This window comes from Zosterops lateralis, assembly GCF_965231275.1.
Source record: "Zosterops lateralis genome assembly, chromosome: 2".
In the NCBI taxonomy this organism is placed as follows: domain Eukaryota; kingdom Metazoa; phylum Chordata; class Aves; order Passeriformes; family Zosteropidae; genus Zosterops; species Zosterops lateralis.
Window position 1 is genome coordinate 41711347 of NC_139763.1, and position 21763 is coordinate 41733109.

Here is a 21763-nt window from a genome sequence, read left to right on the forward strand (position 1 = left end):
TCAAATGCCATGAAGTTTATAACCCACATACAGTTTCTTCTCAAGCAGATTTGGATTTTTGATGATTTTCATGTGGTTGAAGAATTGAGAATTTCTTTAAAGGGGGGAAATGTGAGAGAACTGAAAAATTCAGAATATGAGTACCAGATAATTGAGACCAAAATAGTTTCATTTTCAATTGTTGATTTTTTAAATAGCTCTCTCATTTAGTTAAAATTGCAATATTAATGTTTTTCAAGAATTTAGACTGCAGAGAAAGTTAAGACTACATGAGAGTGGAGCTGAGTTATGAAATAACACCTGCTAACTATTGCTTTTTCTCTCAGAAGGAGTTGTAAATTTTTTGTTTTTTAAATAGGAAGAGATGGAAGACTAGGAGAACTCTCTGGAACCATATTAGAAAATTAATATTTTTGAGTCATGCTCTTGTTTAATTGTTTAATAAATTTTGAAAGACATGAAGGTCTCTACTGAAGCTGTATGTAGAGACATAAAGGTCTCTAATGTATGCTAAGTATGTTATTAATCAATGTCATTTTATTAATTTTATCTGAATGAATCTGCTTGGTCTGTATATTACTAATGAAGAAATACATATCAGAATAATTTTGACAGGTGAGGCACAGTTCCAGTGTAAGTTTTGACATGTTTTTCCCCACTTTGAAAATAGATTTTTGTGTCTTTCTGGAGTATGTTTGCTTCCCCAAAGCACATTCAAATTGTGTCGAATAACCTTATTAGAATGACTGTTAGGTTTTTAGAGTATTACAATTTTTTTTATATCTTTTCCCTAAAAGTGGGAGTACAGTTGAGTTGTTAACAGAGTGTTACTTTTCATGCAGCTGTTGTGCTGGATCATGGAAAAATTGCTTAACCTCAGGCTCAGCTTTGCTTTCACTGTTATTCCCAGTTGCCCCAGGGTACAGACTGCCTTCCAGGTGGTCGTGACACCATGGCTCACCACCAGCAGTTGTGTGCTTACACTGAAGCTGAGGTGGCTGTTTTACTTGGATTTCTGGTTATCGCATAACTTGAAGAAAGTCTTTGATTTCGTTACCTGCTAGAGAATTTGTTTTTGCTGAATCATTCCAGCATCTCATGCTTTACCTTTGCTTTAGGGAATGGATGGTGATACTTTTGAGAAGAAGTACAACACTTTAGGACTGGATTTAATTAAAACTCACCAGATGTTCTGCCAGGAGGTTCTGAAGCTGCTTCCTGGGCAAATGGCTGTTATTAGCAATGGCAGGGTAAGCAAGAAATTAAGTCTCTCAATCCTTTTTAGGATTTTTTTACTTCTGGAACTTCAGTTTCAAACTAAAGAAAATACATTATATTGATTTCTTATTTATTCAGACAGTTGTTAGAGAATGGTATGAATGTTTGCCTTGCTTTTTTATTGTGTTTTATTCCCAATTTGTTCATTAGCATCATGCCATTGAGGCTACTATGCGTATATGTCATTCCCACAGCTATTTTAGAGTTAATCTGACAAAATTCTCAAAATAGGTTAGTATCTGATTTATTATTTGTGTTTAAGAATAACTTTTGATCCTGAAGCTACCTTTATTTTACCATGTAAATAAATGTATATAAATAACATTGACTAGGTTAATATTTCAAGCACTAAAACACCACATTTTTATAAATGTTGTTTTATGGTCTTAATTCTTAATATGCAGATAAAAGTATAGCAATTTTGTTGTTTCACTTTCTTGTATGTATATGCTGAAACCAATAGCCTTAACTACAGTTTCTCAATAGATTATCTGTGATCAAAAAACATAATGTTGCATTAAATATTTAGTATTTGTTAAATGTCAGTCAATACCTTACATTACAAACACAATTTACAAACTATTTTTTGATTCTTTTATTTTCTAATTACTCCTCCATCATTCAAAAGAAATAGAAAGAAAACTATGTTGGCATCTCATTACTGGAAACTCTTTAAATTGTTACTCTTTAAATTAGTTACTCTTATGCATCCTAAATGCTTCTGAGATGCAGCTGAAATACTGCTAAGAAACACACAGAAAGCATTTTTGTCGATGAAGCCTTAAGGAACTGTTGGCTTTTTTGTGACAGCTCCCTCATAACTAAATTAGAGAATTTATTTTATAAATCATTATTACTGTTCTCCATGCCTAAAAATCCTCAAATAATGTCATATTTTAAGTTTTGGGGAAATAAATTTCATAAAATATTTGGATGAATTTAATAATGTATATTCATATCTTTGAAAGTGTTTCCACTCTAAAGGATTAATTTTAAAAAGACATGGAATATCCTTCTTTTCTGTCCTTGCAATTTCATCATGGAAGTTTTGCTTCTGTGAGCAAATAAATTTTTTCTAATTATGACTTCTCCTAAATTACCATAGTATTTCATAATTACACTATGGTTTCATCTATCTCATGCCTCATTAATAAAAATTAGAAGTGGAATTTGTTATATAACCTCTCATTTAGGGAAAGAGGCATTCAGCACCAAACTTATACCATGACATTCTATATCCTGGGAGCCCTGTAGGCTCTTGAAGTTGTCTTGGGTCAATTTGGCCTGATAAACTGAGCAGGAAATCCAAACAACATCCTCAAAGCTATTTTCTGGGACTCCAAGGCACTTTGTTTTCCTTCAGACACCAAAATGTGTAGCAAGCCTGCATCATCTCATATTATGCATTTTGTATCCTTTCCTATTCTTTCTGTCCTTCTGCTTCGTTTGACAAGTCTTAAAAGGGGATTGTGTTCATAGAATTAAACAACTAAAGAGTGTGGTAGACAAGTAATAATTTGAGTTTAAAATATTTTACTTAAGAGAGCTTTTTCTTAAACTTAGAGTTATTTCTAAGTAGTGTATTCTTTAACAGAAAGATGTATAATGAAAAATAGCATGGGTGTTTCCATTGCAGTTATTCTTTGTGATTGATCATTAACTGTAATATAACTGTAAAAGCCTAATCCTGCATAGTTACTATAAAGTTTAATTAGTTTTATAATTAATAGTATTGATGTATATGGGGATTGGGGTTTCATATTCAATGTTGTGCAGTCATTTAAAATATTAGTTTATTTTCACTTACAAACAGAGCATTATTGGGACATTCTACACTTAATTTTTTTTTTCTCTGTCTAAGATATTGGGTCCTTTAGATGAAAATGAATTCTTTGCAGAAGACTTTAATTTGTTGGAAAAGATAACATACAGTACCTCAGCAGAGAAGATTAAAGCTATTGTCAAGGAGATGGGAAACAGTAGTAAAAGGTAAAATTGTCTTGCCTCGTAACATGTGTGCAGCTCTGCTGAATTACTCCAAATACTTGCCCTACTTTCGTTGTCCTTACCACTAGGAATGCCGCTAACAGTAAACATCCTACTAGGTTTTGTTTACATAAGAGTAATTGTAAGGAATAATAATGAGCCTGATAAAATACAGTGCATTGTAATCCAAATCTGAGTATTAATATTTGAAGTTATTGTCTTTGGGAATTGTTATTAAGGGAGCCTGTACAGGCATGGGCAGATATTTTGCCCTGACACCATAGTTGACAACATTCATACATCTGTTCACTGAAGAAGTGTAAAGATGAGACGAGTTCAGGCCATCTTCTAGACTAAGGATACAGCTTGTGTACAAAGAAGAAAGCAAAATTATATTCTTCTTACAGTGTCCGTCAACTTTCTGAGTATTGTTTCTGTTATCTAGAAGGACTAGTACAACAGAAAGAATCATTACCAGAAAAACAAAATCAACAAGAGGTAGAACTCAAGGAGATAAGTAGTGAGAGACAAAAAATATTTAGACAAATATTGTGACTTAACAACACTGAAATGGAACTACGATTTCTAAGGAAACTTCAGTAGGAAATTCCAGTAGAAAAATTTGAAAGATATGGCCAAACTTGAAACTTGGTCATTTATGTCTGTTCCTTGATGTTGTCATGAATGGGAATTTAAAAAAAAAAAGGCAATTAATAAAGAGCTAGAAATGTCAGCAGATTTTAACATCATATACTCACTTCTCTTGATTCTGAATCAGGTCACTATGACAAATTTGGGGACAATAAAAACTTGTCATTAATTTAGGTTTAATTTCTATTGTGGACCAAGCCCCACATTTTCATCAAATTGCACAGATTTGAAGATGCAGCAATTGAGAAAAATAAGTGCTGTGGGGCTGAACGATAACTCTGAATTCTGTATCTCTTAAAATTAGGAAGTGAACATTTCACAAGGCTTCTCTAAGGCTGTAGTGGTTCTTGGGCATTGACATGCTAAAGGTTTAACTCCAAGCTACAAGTCCCTGAGGTGTTAATCACCTTAGAGTCCAGGTCTGGGATGTGGGCTTCCTAAATATCCTTTATGCAAAGATACTGACATGAACATTTTAATGTTTTACTCCTTTTGTAATGAAAACCCAACTATATGTGCCTTATTTAATACAGTGGCAGTGATTTGATTATGAAAATAGATGCCCTGCTGTCGTCATTGCCTAAAACAGAGATGAGACAAGATGTTGCATTACTCAAAGAACAGCACAGGTCAGTTTTGTCATGATAATGCATTAGAGTAATATTTTATTAACATTTGAATGTACTGATGATTATGTGGAGTCTTTGGAAAGTTGAGTAAGCATTCTGATTTTAAAATTGTTGTATGAACAGCCTGTTCATCTGCCATAGCATAATGCATCTTTACGTTTTTCTTGTAGTAGTAATACCTATTGATTTCTCAGCCTTATTACCCTTTGCTGTAAAACAAACAGATCGGTACATGTTTTAAAAGGACATATGATAATACAAAAACTGTGATCAAATTACATTTTTTTTTTAAAAATCTTTGTCATGCTATTTCCAAATCTCTACTTGTTTTTGTTGGTAAAGTTCTCCAGTGTGTGTGCTGATGGGCTGTCCCTGTTGGTGAAGGCAGGAGTAAAATCAGTGGTAGCCTTTTCTAAGGGGCTGACACCTTTTTCAAAGTTACACTAGTAACACTCAGTACTATGTTCCTACCATATGTTTTGTGGAAAACATATTCCGGTAGCCCCTTCTCTGTATTTACAGCATATGACTTTTTTTTTTTTTTTTTTTTTTTTAATGAAGTTTGCTGACATTTCCTTCCCGTAAATCCAGAATACTTTAACTAGGGTCTGCTTGACTTAGCCTAATCAAGTCTATCAAACTGAATTATTTTCTGAAATGCATAAATGTAGTCCAGTCTTATCAAGTTTTAGACTTCTCAGATGCTATTTTTCTCCTTTTTAAAAAATTATGTCACTACTCTTAATTGTCTGATCCAATGATTCCAGATCTCTATGAAGGGAACTGTAGACAAGAGACAAAAAGACTCTTTTTTAAGACTTATTGTATTTTATTTCATCAATTTTATTGTGGAGAATGTATCTAATAATAATCAGTATAGAAGTATGTAGATTAATGCTATATTTTATTCCTGTTCACATTTAGCTTTTCTAATTGTATCACAGGGAGCAATCATGATTATTGCTTGAAATGAAGGAAATATTTTCTTGAGCAGTAAAATGTTAAGTGGCTCTGATATTACAAATTCATGTCTAAAGTTTATCATTTCAGCAAATTCAGTTTAGAGTTTTCATGTCACTTGTTTTTAATACTTTTTTAACAGTGTAGTAAAAGTCGAGCCCCAAGAGAATGACCCGTTCTATGACGTTATTGCTATTGTGGATCCATTGACAAGAGAAGCACAGAAGATGACTCATTTATTGATTGTAAGATGGTGGTCATTTCTTTTAATTTGCATATTTGTAGCTCAGTTGTTACTAAACTTGTTCTAATTTCCACGTACAGTGTAGTAAAGGGTAAACAAAATTTGATGTTTTTTTACTTTTCCTTTAAAATATGTGCTTAGTTATTTTAATTCATAAAAGAATTTGAGGGTGACCTAGTTCATCATTATGAATATCTCATTTGAAAGTAAAATTCAGATGCCCCATGCCCCAGTCCTCTTTAAGTGAGTCTTTAACTGCTCTCTACAGACAGTAGAAAGAAAGGAGGAGATTGTGTACATAATTTTTACTTCTCAAAATCTCAGGAGGTATGTGCTTATGTGCTTCTTTCCATTAAACCAGATCACCTTAGTTTTCCAAGGCACCTAAATGAGGTGGTCTAAATCTGACCTGTAATGTCATCATAAGAAGATTGGACTATAAACCTTTCAGCTCTTGGAGGGATATTTCTCAGTTGATTAATGCTACCAAGTATATCTAGATAGGCTTCCATTGTGTGTAGCTATTGATCTTATAAAGAGAAACTGTCCTAAAAACACAGCTGCTAAAATTATTTTCTTCTTTCATCTACTGCGGAATATCACTGTGTCTCAGGTTCCGTTATAGTTTCCCATAAAAATGTAAATTTTGTCTTCACTTTATGGTCTGTTACAATTCTGAAGCCTTCAACTTGATTTTTGCTGCATCCTATTCTATCTTTTTTTTTTCCTGCAGTAATTATGTAAGTTTTATAAATGCTTAAATTACTTTTCTCCCTCCTATTCTCATACCCTTTTATATCAAATCTTGAAGCATCCACTCACTCTTCATATAGTGGAGCAAAGTAAAACATTTTTTAAAATTCATGAAAAATTTTGCTATTTCAAGATTCTAGAATACTAGCTTTTCTCTAGTACCAGATCTTTCATTTCACCTTTCTCAGTTAAAAGGAAAGCTTGATATTACAAAATGAAAATATTTTCATGTTGAAATGGACTGGAAACTCCATTTAGCCAGAAGTTCATATTATGAGTATAAATCACATCAAGGATCTTGTAGCTCAAAGCAGAAACCTCCATTCCTCTGAGCTCAACAGGCTCTCTTGTGCATGCCTGGGCAAATGACTCCCATGGTGTCCCAAGCTGTTCAGCTATTGCGGATCCTACTTGATTCACAGGAGCTCTAGTTTTATTCAAGAAGCCACTCCTTAGGAGAGAATAATGAAATCCTGTTGTAAGTAAACAAACCAGAAATATTTTAATGTAGATTAAACTTTCTCATAATATGTTTTTTAAAAATGAGAATAGCCTGAAAATTATATAATTGTTATTATTTTTACCTGGAAAGCCACCATCTCCTGCTGTAGAAACCAGACTTACAAATACAGCAAGCCCCAAACTCAAAGTTCTTAAATGAATGCCTTTCTGATCAGCTCACTATATATAGGGGATTTAAATATTATAAACTTGAATCACTGGGATTTATTTATATTTAAAGGCTCTTTTTTTTTAGTTATATAATTGGATTAGAGCCAAGTATATTGGATTGGTAACTATTCATGGTACAAAACTTGTTGAGTAACTACCAAGGCAGAACACATGATTCTTGCCCCATTATGCATTGAATATGTCCATATCATGACTGGGTTTTTTCACCCTGGTGAAACTACTCTGTTATATTACTTCGTGTCACATAACAGTCACTTCAAATAAATCTTTTGATATCTTTTATTAAAAATACAAACAAAAAGTTACTCATAATAAGTGGAAATGAAATTGAGAGAGGTGTAAATAGCTATAGGTAGGCTGTAATCTAAACTTTACTGCTTAGTCTGAGACGGGCAGTTTAAGGATAGAGGAAGGTATGAATCAGAGCACGAATGAGAGCTCAGTCAAAGCTGCTCTGTTTTTAAAATATGTGCTGGACTATGTCATAAGAACTGCTCTAATCCTCTCTGGAGCGAGGCAGGAAGCAACTTCCATGTAATCTGTGTTTTCCTTTTTTTCCAAAAGTTTTATTACAGACTTCAGCATCAAGTATTTGCAGACAATACAGTCACTGTCTACTATAAATATTTAAATACTAGCCATAACTTTACCATGGTTCTGCCACATAAGTTCTCAGCAGAATATATGGAAGAGCTAACTAGTCCTGAAGTTATGAAGGGGATCTCTAAGGCAATGTGAGAAAAGTAGAAATTCCTTCTGCTAAAATGGAGGACAAAATTAAAGAGTTACGGGGTGTTTTTCCTTATGCTTCACCAAAAACAGGAGGAAAAATTATTCTACATACTCTTAAGGATCATCCACCTTTTTTTTCTCGTTCCAGTAATTATCCAGTAATTCAAAAACATGGAGAAAAAAATCAAACCTGTCATTTTTTTTCCTTTCAGTTATCTTTTGGCTTTTTTCCTTTGTTTGTTCTGTCTTCAGAGAGGACTTATTATTCCATCCCTAATGTAAAAGGAATCCCTGAAGGAGACCCTTTTGATAATCTAGTCTGATTTCCTATATAATGCCAGTCAAAGGACTCCATTTTCACAATTATTATTTGAAGTAGAAATAATTTTTTAATCAATTCCTAATTTAAATATTACCAAGCAGTTGAGTACAGATTAAAGCTCCTACTGAGGTTTTCTAGTGGCTAATTAACCTTGCTGTTAAACTCAGACTTGGCATTACAGATTTTTGTTTAGATCCATGCTGCAAGCATTGTTTTGCCAGTTCTGTTGAAGATTCTATTATAAGTTTGTTTTCAGTGCAGATGCTTTGTATTATCCTGAAGTTCACAAACAATTCCAAGTCACTGGTTGAATAATCATGGTTTACTGAGTTAATGTTCTTCAGATGAGTTGTAGTAACTCAAGTAAGTGTCTTGCAAATGACTTTTTATTGTGCACATGCACAATAAAACTACCTCTTGAATAATTTTCAGGCCTTCTGAAGTATTTCAGCCATGTTTTACAGTGTTCCCTGAACTAAATTGCCATGCTCTTCAAATTTTCTTATTTAAAATAAACAGACTGAACTCTTTGAGTATCCTATAAAAGAGTCTGCCTAATTTGTCACCATTTTTATGTGTTGACTCAAAAGCTCTGGTTTCTGGTGTCCTTAAAAGCCCTAAGTAATAGAAGAACCAAGTTCAGTATTTCAGAGGTTGTATTGTTGAAAAGCAGTGATAATGAATTATTGTCTTATTTGTCATAGGCTATTTAAAGTTCTTTGAAATGTTATTTAAGAATGGTGCTTTTTTTTTGGCTACTGTACTAAATTTCACACTCAGCTGGTGAATTGGGATGATGCATCAGCCTTCTGCACGATAATTTCATTCTACACACAATAGCCTATCAATGCAGATTACTGAAGAATCATTCTCCTTAATGGGATGAGGGGTTTGTTTTGTTTTGTTTGAAGGTAAAGTCCATACAGGCTTTTATCATTCTTTTTATTCTGAATGGCAGATAGATATTTGAGTCACTTTGACCTCTATTCTGATTTTGGTGGTCTTAAACTTATGTCATGTAATGCTTTCCCTTCTTATCCTTCCAGAGCTCTTTGTTTCTCATTTCCTGCATCTTCACTTGTTCACACAAATATGCTATTACATTGTCTTTATTTTTTATTCAGTAGTTTTTCAGTGATGGTATCCAGGTGACACAAAAGATGAGAATAAGAGACTAGGAATGGAACAGGTCCCTAGGGCTAAGTAGAGTTACTGCGTTGTAGTAAAGAATGTGTGTAAGCCATGGGTTGAACTGAGGACAGAAAAATTACAGTCATTACAAAAGAGAGATTTAATGATGACTATTGTCTTGGTTTGTTCCCAATTTATTTGCTATTGTAGTAATTTCAGATATTATCCTTACTGGTATTGGTGTTGTAACTTAGCTTTTATATCTTATTGGCCTTTCTAATATCTATTAACGTAGAACAGCTGCTTTATGCTTTCAGATAAGCACTTTGTGTCAGAAACCACAGAAATGAAGGTAACTTGATAAATGTTTTTATGAATGCTTAAAAGAAATCAATAACTTTGTTAGCTTTAAGAAAAACAGATTGGTCACAAAAATAAGAAAAAAATACTGTCCTAATATTATGGTTCCTGTAGAACATCATGCAGAACATTACTATTTTAGAAATGAACAGATGAAGAAACTGAGAGGAAAAAATAGAAATAAGTTAACTTACCAAAATACTTTGAAGTTAATTGAATGGTTTAATACATCGTTAATCTATTGTTGACATTTAAAGTTATTAAGTAATTGAGTATTAAAATAGTTCTCTGAACTTTATTATATTTAACAATTTTCCACATAGAACTATTTTAATAAGAGTAAAAGCAATCGTTTTAAGACTGCTTAAAAGGTTGTTGAATAAAAGGCACATGTTGTACTTAAAAACCTTCAAGTGTTTTAAAATCACAGTGTAACAAGGGTGATAATATCATTTACTCAAGCATTGGAAAATGGGGATAGCTGCTCTTGAAAAAACTGCATGAGTAGGAGAAAACATTAATATTTTGACTATCAAGAGTATCACGTGCTAGATCATGCAGTTTTAGGAAAGGTCATATCTTGATTTAGAATCTATGACAATAATCTTTAATATACAGATATGTTTACATCTTTAAATAGTTTTAGATTTCTGCTGAAACTTGAGAAATGGCAGGTTGTCACGAGGGTAGCTTCGGCTTATTTTCAAATTCTGGCAATTACCAAGAACCATTTTTTACCGAGATTTTTTTTCTTTTTTCCATAGGTACTCAAGGACATTATCAATATGAAACTCAGATTATTTTTGAACTGCAGATCAAAGCTGTCTGAAGTGCCACTGAAAAGGTTAGTAGTTCACAGCTTTTTATGCTCTTTTTGGAAAAACAACCTTAATGGTTTATATTTTCTTAAGAAGTAAACATTGCTTTGTGTTTCTGAATTCTTTTTGTTGACTCATTTTTCATTGAATGTTACCTAAGCAGTTTGCACCTGTTTAGAGAAAAGTTCTTGTTCTAAGGTATCAAGCACAGTATCACAGGGAAGTGATCTAGTTCATCGAATGCACCTCTCATTAAAAGGCCATAAATAAATCAATAGAGAGTCTTTTATGTCTATGAAAACTTGCAGAGGGGGATTGTCTGTCTAAGTTGTTCCCTTCTTTACAGCCCACTGTTTGTGTAATGAATTTTACAGATTCAGTACTCCTAAGAATTAAATTCATCTCAGTAAGTGTACAGTCTGCATTTGTTATATTGAGATGTTGTTATATTTCATTGAGAATATAATAGCCTGAATGTATCTACTATAAATTGAAGTTTCTTCTATCTGTGTGTAAAAATCAGGGTTCACTAATTCAGTGATGGACATTGACACTGAAATTAATTCAAGAATTAATACACTGAAGAAAGTGTATTAATGAAAGAATACACTGAAAGAATACACTGAAAGAAATCCAAGAGGATTTCTTTCCCTCTAAGAGAAATGTTTAAGCACAGCCCTCTCCTTGGCAGGTATTTTACCTATAATCCTAACACCTATATTACTAGTTACCTGTGAGAGAGGCTGGTGGTAGTGCCTGTCCTTTAGCCAGTGGGTTGGAGAATTAATAATCGTTTGCCCACAGAACAGAAGTCCTTAGCTTTTATGCATTTTTAGAGTAATTACTCACATCTCTTATTCCACAAGAGGGTCTTAATTATCCATCTTCTGCATGTCTTCTTGTGTGAACATCATTATGATTGCTTTTGAAGCTGGGCACTCTGCAGGTCTTGGTGCCTGGTTCTTTCCTTGTGCTTGGGAAAACTTTTACATGTGGAATAATTGGGGTAAGAGCTGGAGAGGAACAGAGAAACTTTACCTTTTCTCTGCTCTGTCTTCGCTGCTGCTAGTGGCAGTAGCTATTCTCAAAGACTTCTTGTCCAATAGAGATTAGTTCTTCTGCTTAGTCAGTGATACAGGTTCTGAGAATTCAAGGCTGCTAACAGTCAAGCTGTCTAGATGCAGCTCTTGGTTCACTTTCATAGCCTTTAGAGTGTTAATGGAAAATAGACGTGTCCACAGCAAAATTACCAGAAATGAATAGGTCTGTGTTCATCTACCAGCCCATTTGAGATGCTGTAGGTATTGTCTGATGATATTCCAAAAGACTAGGGAGCTACTTTGTCTCCAAATGTCATCATACTTGGTAAATATTCACTATATTTGAAAATATTTTAGAAAAGCTTCATGTTTGGACTTTGTATTTCAGTAAAAGTTGGGGTTTTGTCACACTTCTTTTTGAACAGCTTCTATCGTTTTGTTCTGGAACCAGAATTAACTTATGGAATCAACAAGCACCTTCCTTCTGAACCTGTAGCAAAATTCCTAGAATTGCCAGAATCACCTCTTTTGACCCTAAACATGATCACTCCTGAAAGCTGGTTGGTTGAAGCAGTAAACAGTTCCTGTGACCTTGATAACATTCATTTGCAGGAAGTAAGTAATAATTTGCAAACACTGTAAAACTTGTGTTGGCCCTTCTACTTCAAGAGGGAAGTGGAAATGTTGCAGGATTTGTCTTGTGTCTCTTCTCCAGAAATATTTTTTTGGTAATTGATTATTTAGTCAATATTTTACCATTTCTATTGTCATCATCTTTTCTTCATTTTCTCTCCTAAAAAAAAGAGACAAGTCTTAAAGGAAAGCAATGGAATAGAAAAAAATCAGAATACAAAGTACAAGCTAAAGCCACTTACCTGCTATGCTGAGCTTTGTATTTAGAGAAATACTACATTTAAGATAAAAGTAAAGCAATTAAAGGATTCTTTGTGTTTCCTGGTTCTTGTAACCTAGGTAAATCTTCATATAAGCTGGAATATATGACTGTTTATTAATGTAGTTAAAAACATATTTCACCCTCTTTTAGTTCACAATTCTTTCAATTATTATTCAATTCTATTTTAATCCCCCATCTTCAGAGTCATTGGATTTGTTTGAATCAATAAGCTTATGCAAAATATTGAGGGTGTTTGATTGACCAAAGCTGTGTATTTGGAAAGTGTATTGTGAAAGTAAAGTTGGGATTTACCTTACCAAGACAGAGGAGCCTTAGCTTCCTCAACAGTCAGTGAATCCTTCATCCCTGTCTTGGATACCTGTTTTATAATTGAGTGAAGTTCCTTCTGGATGGACTTTTCTTGGGGTCTTTTTGACTGTGGGAGTTACCTTGAGGTAAATCCCCCACAATATGTTTGTGACTATAATGTTTTGCTTTTCCCACCTAGTTAAGTGACATAATTTATTGATGAAGAATTCCTTCCATAGATAAAAGGGGCTGTTGTAGCAGAATATGAACTGGAATATATATTGCTTGAAGGACACTGCTTTGATGTGACAACTGGACAACCTCCTCGAGGGTTACAGTTCACTTTGGGCACAAAGAAGAATCCTGTCATGGTTGATACCATTGTGATGGCCAACCTCGTAAGTACCTAGTACAGGAATAGTCATTACAATTGCACACTTCTTGTGAGAATTCTTCATGAGCATCTTGTTCTTTAAATCCATTTCTCTGTGTTGCAAACTTAGTAATGCTAGAAGTAACAGGCACATCTCCAGATGAGCTGAGATGAGCACACCTATGCTAAACATAACAGGCACATCTCCAGATGAGCTGAGTTCATCTCCAGTTTCCTGAGCTTTTCCCCCTGCTCCTCTCTTGTGATGCAGTATAGGTTTGAATGTAGCCTGATTTTATGCTCTTGCTTGAAGTGTCTAAACTGGCAGCCTAATTGCCTCTAGTAGGTGGTAGGAGGCAGTAATATTCAGGTTGAGATTCCCTGACAAATGTAAGGTATGATTCACATTCTGATTAAAATAACCCTTTTTGTTATACAATGATCCAGGCAAAAGGCTCCCATTTTAGATGCTTCGGGTAAGTGCTTAGAGCCTTGGTGGGACATACCCACATCTTAGAATTCTTCTCATCATGCAAAGTAATTATTTTTCATGTTGGCAGTCTGTAGAGCAGAAGACCATGTGACTTGTGAAGTGAAAGGTTTATTTTCTGTTGGCTAAGGGAATTTGATAGGGAAGGATTTTGGTGAATAAGACTTTTTACCTATCTGCTGTTCTCTAGTCTCTGAATACTGTATCATAAAGAATGAATTGCTTAATAAATTGTGAATCTTTGATTTTTGCACAAGTATTGACAGTAGATGATGAAACTTCTAACAATTCTTCACATTTCAAAGCTTGCTCTGTGTGACTTTAAAACAGCTATAGCTGCTTACCATATTACTGAAATAGGAAGGAATTGTGTTGACTTGGAAAGTTGTTCCAGACAAAAAATTTGAGTTTCAAAGAACCTTTTCAATTTCAGATCTGTTCAGTAATTTATTTCTTTGCTCCTCTTTCACTTGCTGTCCTTGGTGGAGTTTTTGTATGCAACTCAAATTCAACTAGAAACAAATGGAGCACTTGAAAGACATTAAAACAGACATACAGGAAAGGTGATAGTTGATTGTGTCACTGACACACTTCTTTCAGGGCTAGTATGAATGTTGAATAGTTGATTATTGTATATGAAGATGGTTGGGTCTGAAATGCAGCCAGAACAAATTCCTGTCTTTTTTACTTAGGGTTATTTTCAGCTGAAGGCCAATCCAGGTGCTTGGACGCTGCGATTGCGTAAAGGAAGATCTGAGGAGATTTACCAGGTTTTTTCGTAAGTATGAATCCATCACTTGGAAACAAAAATGAGTCTGAAAGTGCAACATATTTTGAAATGATCTGACAACACTGAAGGAAAAATGAGCAAAGATAGCATTAAAAAAGTATAAAATGCAAATGATGATTTAAAGTTGTAAGAGATACCTTATTTCCTTGTATTATTAGTTGTTGTTTGATGGCTTCATGTTTTTTTGAAGGCATTTCAGTGTGTTAATGCATAATAAACTAAAGCTGCTCAGCTAGACTAGATGCTAACATTCTCTTACTATACAGTTACACGGCTACCAGACACTTGCCCTGTCAGTTCCATGCGTGGTTACCATTGTCAGGCAATGGTATGCACCAAATCCGTAGGAATGCCACTCATGGTTTTGTTGATTAATATTTTGGCATTCCCAAAATACTTAACATGTAATTCCAAAAGTATGTCCAGTGGAGCATTGCTGCCCAGAACTATCTTGATCAGCTGGAGCAACTACCATGAATTTCACTCTCATCATTTTTTTCAGCCCTGAGGTTGCCTCTGAATGCAATATATTATAGGTGGCATCTTTTTTTAACAGGAACATTGTAGTAATTTCAGTTCTAGACTTTTTTCTTCAGTTAATTCTGAGTGTTTCTTAGTTGTCTAAGTCATCTAAGAATCACTGTGGTTGTACCTCCACCTTAGGATATCAAAGCACCCTTCACTTTGAGACCGTGGCTGCATGTTGACTGCACCACATTTCCCTCTCTTGGGAGAAACCTCTGTCCATAGAAAGAAAGTTGTCTTCCTGTAACTGGCATTTAAGTGACACCTTTATGGCTTCTAGATCTGTGATTTCCATGGTTGATTTTCATGTAAAGGAGTATATGTACTCACCATCATTCCAACTATTCCTTAGAAGAATCACCTTTTCCCCATGTCTTATGTAAAAGCATAGACCTGTAGCATATGAGAGCTTTCTCTTGAAGCTTTAGATCCAATCCCTTCTAGAGGAGCAGTGTTGTTTATTTAATTTCAGCTTCACTTCTTCCTTTTTTTTTCTTTTTTTCTGTTATTTCTCTTCCCCCTTGATGTAATTGTGTGGCTTGAAATAGGTCTATTTCTTATAAAATATTTATTATTACTTGAAGCCCATGAATACATAGTTCCACATGTTGTTAATTATCAGCTAGTATTAAAAAATAAAAAACTTGATGAACCTCTTTGTGGTTTTGAACATTTAGTTAATATCAGTGTTACAGGGAGAAGTATTAATGGGATGTTAGATTCATTCTATTTGTTTGCATTTTTCAATTTATTTTTTCCAGAAATTACTTACAATCTGTTGAAAAAGCAGACAAACATAGTTCTTACCCTTAGAGGTTCACCTAATCTCCACCAACAGTATCTGTACCATTTGTCTAATTTAGCATTTAATTCTTAAGAAATATAAAGTGATTTATATAAGATAGCATGGTTTAAAAAATAATGTAATGAGGTGTAGTTGGCTTAAATAATGAAACAAAATGAAACAAAACCACTCTACATTCTAGCCTGGATCAAAGGAAATTTAAATGATCTGCTGGGGTTTTGCCCATTTTTCCTCTATAACACAAATGGGCTTAATTGAACTCAGCTAAGTTACTAAAAACTAATACCTCATGAGGAATCTAAACAATGCAATTTATTTAATCTCATTATTCCAACTCGAGACTTAAAGTACAACAGGAGAAGTATATGTGCAGGGCTGCACCAGGATCTTTGATAGTTCTTTTACAGTATTTAATAGTATGAAGTTGCTATCAGAACTCAGGCAACTGTTTGATAGGATGGAATTTTGCCAAGAGCTATTGCAGTATATTCTCCATCCATGCATATTAGTCATACCCTCTCCTGTTGAACTGTGAGATGAACCTGTTTTCTTTGAGGCACAGGCCTGTACATTATAAAGGGAGTTTTAGAATGTTCTACATCTCAGTATTTATCTTACTTGCTTCTGTCATGGTTGGAAGTAATTTATTTTTACTAAATGTAAATACGCAACATTTGAAATAAGCTGCCTCTTTCTTCTTAAAGGCTGCTTCTAACACGGATCATTATTTTGATGCAGTCATGCTTGTAAATCAATTTGTTATTAATAAATTACTATGAATATTAGAAAAATAAAAATTGTTATACTCAGCAATAATCTGAGCACTGCTCATTATTGGGACTTTTACGTTGGTAGGAAAACAAGTAGGTATTGCAAGATAAGATTGCAGAAAATTATTTCTAGCTAAAGATGCATCTAAAATCCCAATAAATATTTTACTTTTTAAGAAGGCATGTAGATATAATTGATTACATTTTGATGTCATGTCAGACTGCTTAGCTGAAAGGTATCTATATTTTTTATAACTTGGGCATGGAGTTGTATGTTTGTTTCTTGGACTTGAGGTTTTAAAGGATCTCCATTTGTTGAACCCAAATTCTTTTGTTCCCCATATGGAAAATTATAATTTGTATAATATTGGTACTTAGTTGTATTTGTATTAAAAGTATCTAAATGTTTTGAAACATGTTAAAGTTGTGACATAAATAGTCTGCTAGACATGCTTAGCTTTTCACAATTAGGTAACAATAAGGTAGCTATTATTACATATGTCATAGTGCTGTCAGTATGCAGATTTTTGCTTGGATTTAAAAAGGTTGTTTATAGTAGGACAGAAATTCATCAAACTGGATTCTGGGCAGAGTAAAAGAATTGGCACTCTGTAAAGATGGAGCCCACAGGGAGACATCCATGCAAGAGATGTAGGGAAACAAAGCAATGTTGTTGAATTTTTACATCCGAACACTGAGAATATTTGAGACTTTGGAAAACCCTCTTTATCAGCAGAATCCTCTGTATCCACCTACAAAATTCATAGCATAGGGATTTTGAGGTAACTGAGCAAATAACACAGAAAATTTTGGTTATGTAAACACTGGGGGCAAAAATGGGAACAAGGGGCCAGCTGCTGCTATCAGCAGTTTGTGTTTGGATCAAATTTTACTATTTTAGAACTTTTTTGTGACACACTTTATTTAAAATGGAATTAAAATCTGAGCATTAGACATCCCTGTGATGAAAAGACTGTTGTTGGCTGTGTGTACATATGTATGGTATTTTAAATGTGTGAAAATAAAACTACAATAGAGAATAAAAAGTTCAGATGATTCTGAACATTGTTTTGTGCGAGGATAGGCCATCTCTATGAGACTTAGTGATTACAAGAATGCTTTACAAAAAAAATGTATTAAATATAAAATTGAGATGAGTGCATAAAATCCTGCAGCATTTAGGTAAGTGGTATGATACACATTGAAACAAGATTTAAATATTTCTGTTTTCTAGGGAAAAAAAAATTAGGCCTAAGGGGTGTCAGATTACTTAATCCCATTTTTTGTGTGGGTAGCTTTAGTAAGAGGAACCCACATAATGCTGATAAAAGACAGAAGGAATTAAAGGGGAAATGTATGGGCTCTTGAAGTGTAAAAGCTAGAAAATTTGAAAATTATGTTGTTATTGTACTGTTTCACAGTAGAATTTTTCGTATTAGCCACTCTGTGGACTGCAGTACAATTTGGAGATACCTGAATGGCTTTAAACAGATGTTCAGTAGGGCAGAGGTTCATGTGGTGCTTGCATAGCCATGTCTTCAGGGGTACAGTTTCCAAAGCCAGCCAGTTAAAAGCCAATATTTACTACCTCAGCACTGTGATGAAGCCTTCCCCCTGCTTTTTAAAGCAGATCTATTTCAAAATAAGTACATTTAATGCCATCACAGAATTTCCAAGATGTTTTCCATATTGGAAAATTAAATTGTTGTTTAATATTTGAACATTATAGATATATATAATACATAATAATGTGTTTAGCTCTAGGTTACTGCAGTTTTTCATTGATTAGTAAATTTCCTGTGAAAATTCAAATTAAAAAGTGAAGGTGATGACTGTGGACAGTGTCCAGTGATGAACAAAACTCAAAGTTTTTGAAGTTAAAATAAAATTAGATGCATTTTATTTCTGTAAATATCAGCAATTCTAAACCTTATTCTCTGATTAAACCCAAGTAACAATGCATATTTTAACGAAACAGTATATTTGCCTGGTTTACTTTCTCCTTACAGCCATGAAGGAACAGATTCGGTAGCTGACTTGACAGATGTTATTGTGGTATTAAACAACTTCAGAAGCAAAATTATCAAAGTTCAAGTATGTATGCAGTGTTTCCTTATGTGAAATATGACTTATGCTTATGTTACTCAGGCTATATTTAATTGAAATATGTATACTGAAATATATAATTTATATTTTGTATAATTAAAGAGGATGTGCAAATTAATGTAGTTCATTTGTTCCAATCAGGTTATACTAATTGTGTGGGAGATTTGTTAAATAGCTGTTGAATATAGATAATATTCATCTCATCTAATTCCAGATGCCCAAATGTGTAGTCTTGATGACTTAAATTTCCTTTCTACTTAGCAGGAGAGAGTCCAAAGGACTGCTCATTCCAGCTCATATATGGATTTAAACCAAGAGAATGACCTCTTGAGACATCCATTTTTCTCCACTGACTGAGGAGAGATTTTACACAAATACAGATTCCAGAGTGGAAGTCAAAATTAGATGTGTTGAATTTTACCCTAGGTGACCAAATTTGTGTCAACAAAATTACATTACTTTCATTAGATGTATCCAAAACAGCTAATGAAGCACCAATGAAGTATATGGAGGAGAAAGATCCTTATAATACTATGTATTTTCCACTATTTTGTAAATATTTTAAAACACCAGAGATAAGTCTCTTCTGCAGTCCTGTAACTGAAAGTTTCCAGAACCCGGAGAAAATGTGTAAGACTGGAGCATGATGAGCTCTCTTTAAACCACAGAGAGTGGGTAAAGAATGCCTAATTTTCCTATTTTGAGCCAAAACAGGAATATTATTCTGTGTGAAAGGTGGTACTTATTAAGCTTATAACTAGAATATGTAAGCTCTGCCATTCAGTTGAACTCTAGAGTCACTTCACTGATGTGTAGGGTGGGGCTTCAGGAGCATTGGCTAAAGACTCATGAATTTGCGTCAACAGAAATCTCTGTTAGCTTGGCAATATAAACATGTGAAATGAATATGATTAGAATTGAGTATGTTCACACATTCAGGATGTAAGAAGCTACTTAGTTTTCAAAAGCAATTAGATTTCTTTTAATCAAGGAAATTGAGGTGGTAAATGAAATTAATCTTGAGCCTTTATAAGCATCTGGATAAGACAGCAGAAATTGCTTAAGTTGGATGGGAGAGCTTATGTTTCAGTGACAAATTTGTCCCTTTCTCCTTGTGAAGGGTTTATGAAAATGACAATTTCCTCTCAGGTAATTGTCAGTTCCATTGTGAGATGCTGTGCTTCTACCAGCTAATGGCTGTATCACAAACTGGCAAGGGAGGAAAAGGAGATAAAATTCACCACGCTTGTGGCTACTGTTTGCATAAAGTTGTACAGAAGGCTTGAAATGCACTGGCTGATTTATTAATCACCATACTTAGTGACTCTAGCCAGTTAGTACATCATAGTTGGATATCACAATGCAAGTAGTAATTACTATCAGCTACCTTCCCAAGTTGCACAAATGCATTTATTTTACTGACTAGGTACAGAAAAAGCCTGATAAGGTGAATGAAGAGCTTCTTACAGATGGAACAACTGGAAAAAAAGCAAATGTGGAATCAGTTACAAGGTAATGCATAATTTGCTTCTAATTCAACTGTTCCAGGACATGTTTCTCATTACTTAGAGCAAGTAAATTTTCTATACTTGATAGTGATACAAATGTGTGAGAAAGCTCTCCAAGAGACTTATAAGGTAAATAAAAAGGATTAAAGATAAGCTATAATGTCTTGTAAATCTCCTTTTTTATTCCCTTCCTAATTCCTCCTTTGCATTTCCAGTTTCTCTTCATTTTCTCCTTTGGCTGTTTTTTTCATTTTGCTGTGGCAGGGAATCAATCTCAATGTGAAAATCTCAGCTGGTTATGTGGTACTCAGATATGTGATACTGAACATCAAAAAGCAAGCCAATGCTGCTTGTCTGCTCCTAGACATAATTTATGAAATCTCAAGAAGTGTTTTTACCTTTTACCTAGTTTGAGTTCTGTAAGTAATTGTAATAAGCATCTCAAGCATTACATTTGGAGCTAATAACTTTGTAGTATTTCTAATTTGCTGTTTTGAACAAGACTCAAAAAAGATTTTCTTCAGTGTTCAGTAGCTTGGGCAATGGTTGTCAGTCACAGCCTGCTAAAGAAAATAAAGAAAAGGCATAGCAGTTCCACTTTATCTGCTAATCACTTGACTCTAGTCAGTCCTGTACACACACATCTCTTGGTAGATCCAGGAGTGTCTTCCAACTTTAAAATGTCTCAAAAGGCCTCTTGTGCCACAAGTACCTACAGACCCAAGACTACATTGAGTCTCTGTTGCTGATTTTATGTTTATCACCATTTATCCACAGATGATTTTACTGTTACAATATAATAGAATCATAGAATATTAAGGGTTGGGAGCACCCTTAAAGATAATCTCAAACCCCTTGCCATGTGTAGCAATACCTCCCACTACCTCCCAGCTTATTCAGAGCACCACCTAGCTTGGCCTTGAACTGTCAGAGATGGGGCAGCCACAGCCTCCCAGGGCAACCTGTTCCAATGTCTAACCAACCTCACGCTAAAGAATTCCTTCCTACTATCTAACCTAAATTTCCCCTTCTTCAATTTGTACCCATATTGACTAGATTCTGAAACTCTGCCAGACTACTATGCTACAACTCTCAAAAATTTCTTCCACTCTGGACCCACATTGCTGCACAAAGGTGCCTCCTTTGAAGAATGATGTTAGTTGAAGGAATTTTTCATTGACTTCAAGCTTCCCACTTCTAATTGGCTGTGTCAAAGGACGCATGTGCAGAGATCAAAATCTTAACTCCCTCTAAGAAGGTTACAAGGCCAGAGATCTCTCAATCTTCCAGGTCTTGCATTTTATCACAGTGACCATTCATTGTGCTCTGAGCTTGGCTGGGCCAAGGAAGTGTCTCACCCAGTGAAGTTTATTTGCTCTTCCCAGTGATTCAAGGTTGTGGCTCAAGGGGATGATTTGAGGCTGACTGTCTGTCAACCTCTTGCCATCTAGGATCTTGTCAAATGCCCTTCTTTTTTTTTTATCCCAGAATGAAAGGAATATCCACCAGCACATTGTTCACTGCAGGAACCCACGTGTGCTCTAACATGGGAGATGTGCACACCACTTTGTCCAAGCCTTTTCATACTTGAGCTG

General features: G+C 34.4%; 1 protein-coding gene across 4 annotated transcripts in view; it reads left to right on the forward strand.

Annotated features, from left to right (window-relative positions):
• The window catches only part of UGGT2 (UDP-glucose glycoprotein glucosyltransferase 2), a gene marked incomplete at its 5' end in the record, with an annotated part of 78030 nt that overhangs the window by 43672 nt on the left and 12595 nt on the right, over positions 1-21763 (forward strand). For all 4 annotated transcript variants that reach the window (XM_083855169.1, XM_083855171.1, XM_083855170.1 and 1 more), the window contains 10 exons: positions 1119-1250; positions 3140-3267; positions 4449-4544; positions 5647-5749; positions 10504-10583; positions 12023-12212; positions 13041-13199; positions 14357-14442; positions 18564-18648; positions 20087-20172. In XM_083855169.1, the coding sequence (XP_083711295.1) occupies positions 1119-1250; positions 3140-3267; positions 4449-4544; positions 5647-5749; positions 10504-10583; positions 12023-12212; positions 13041-13199; positions 14357-14442; positions 18564-18648; positions 20087-20172 (1145 nt within the window). The remainder of the gene's footprint in view (positions 1-1118; positions 1251-3139; positions 3268-4448; positions 4545-5646; positions 5750-10503; positions 10584-12022; positions 12213-13040; positions 13200-14356; positions 14443-18563; positions 18649-20086; positions 20173-21763) is intronic.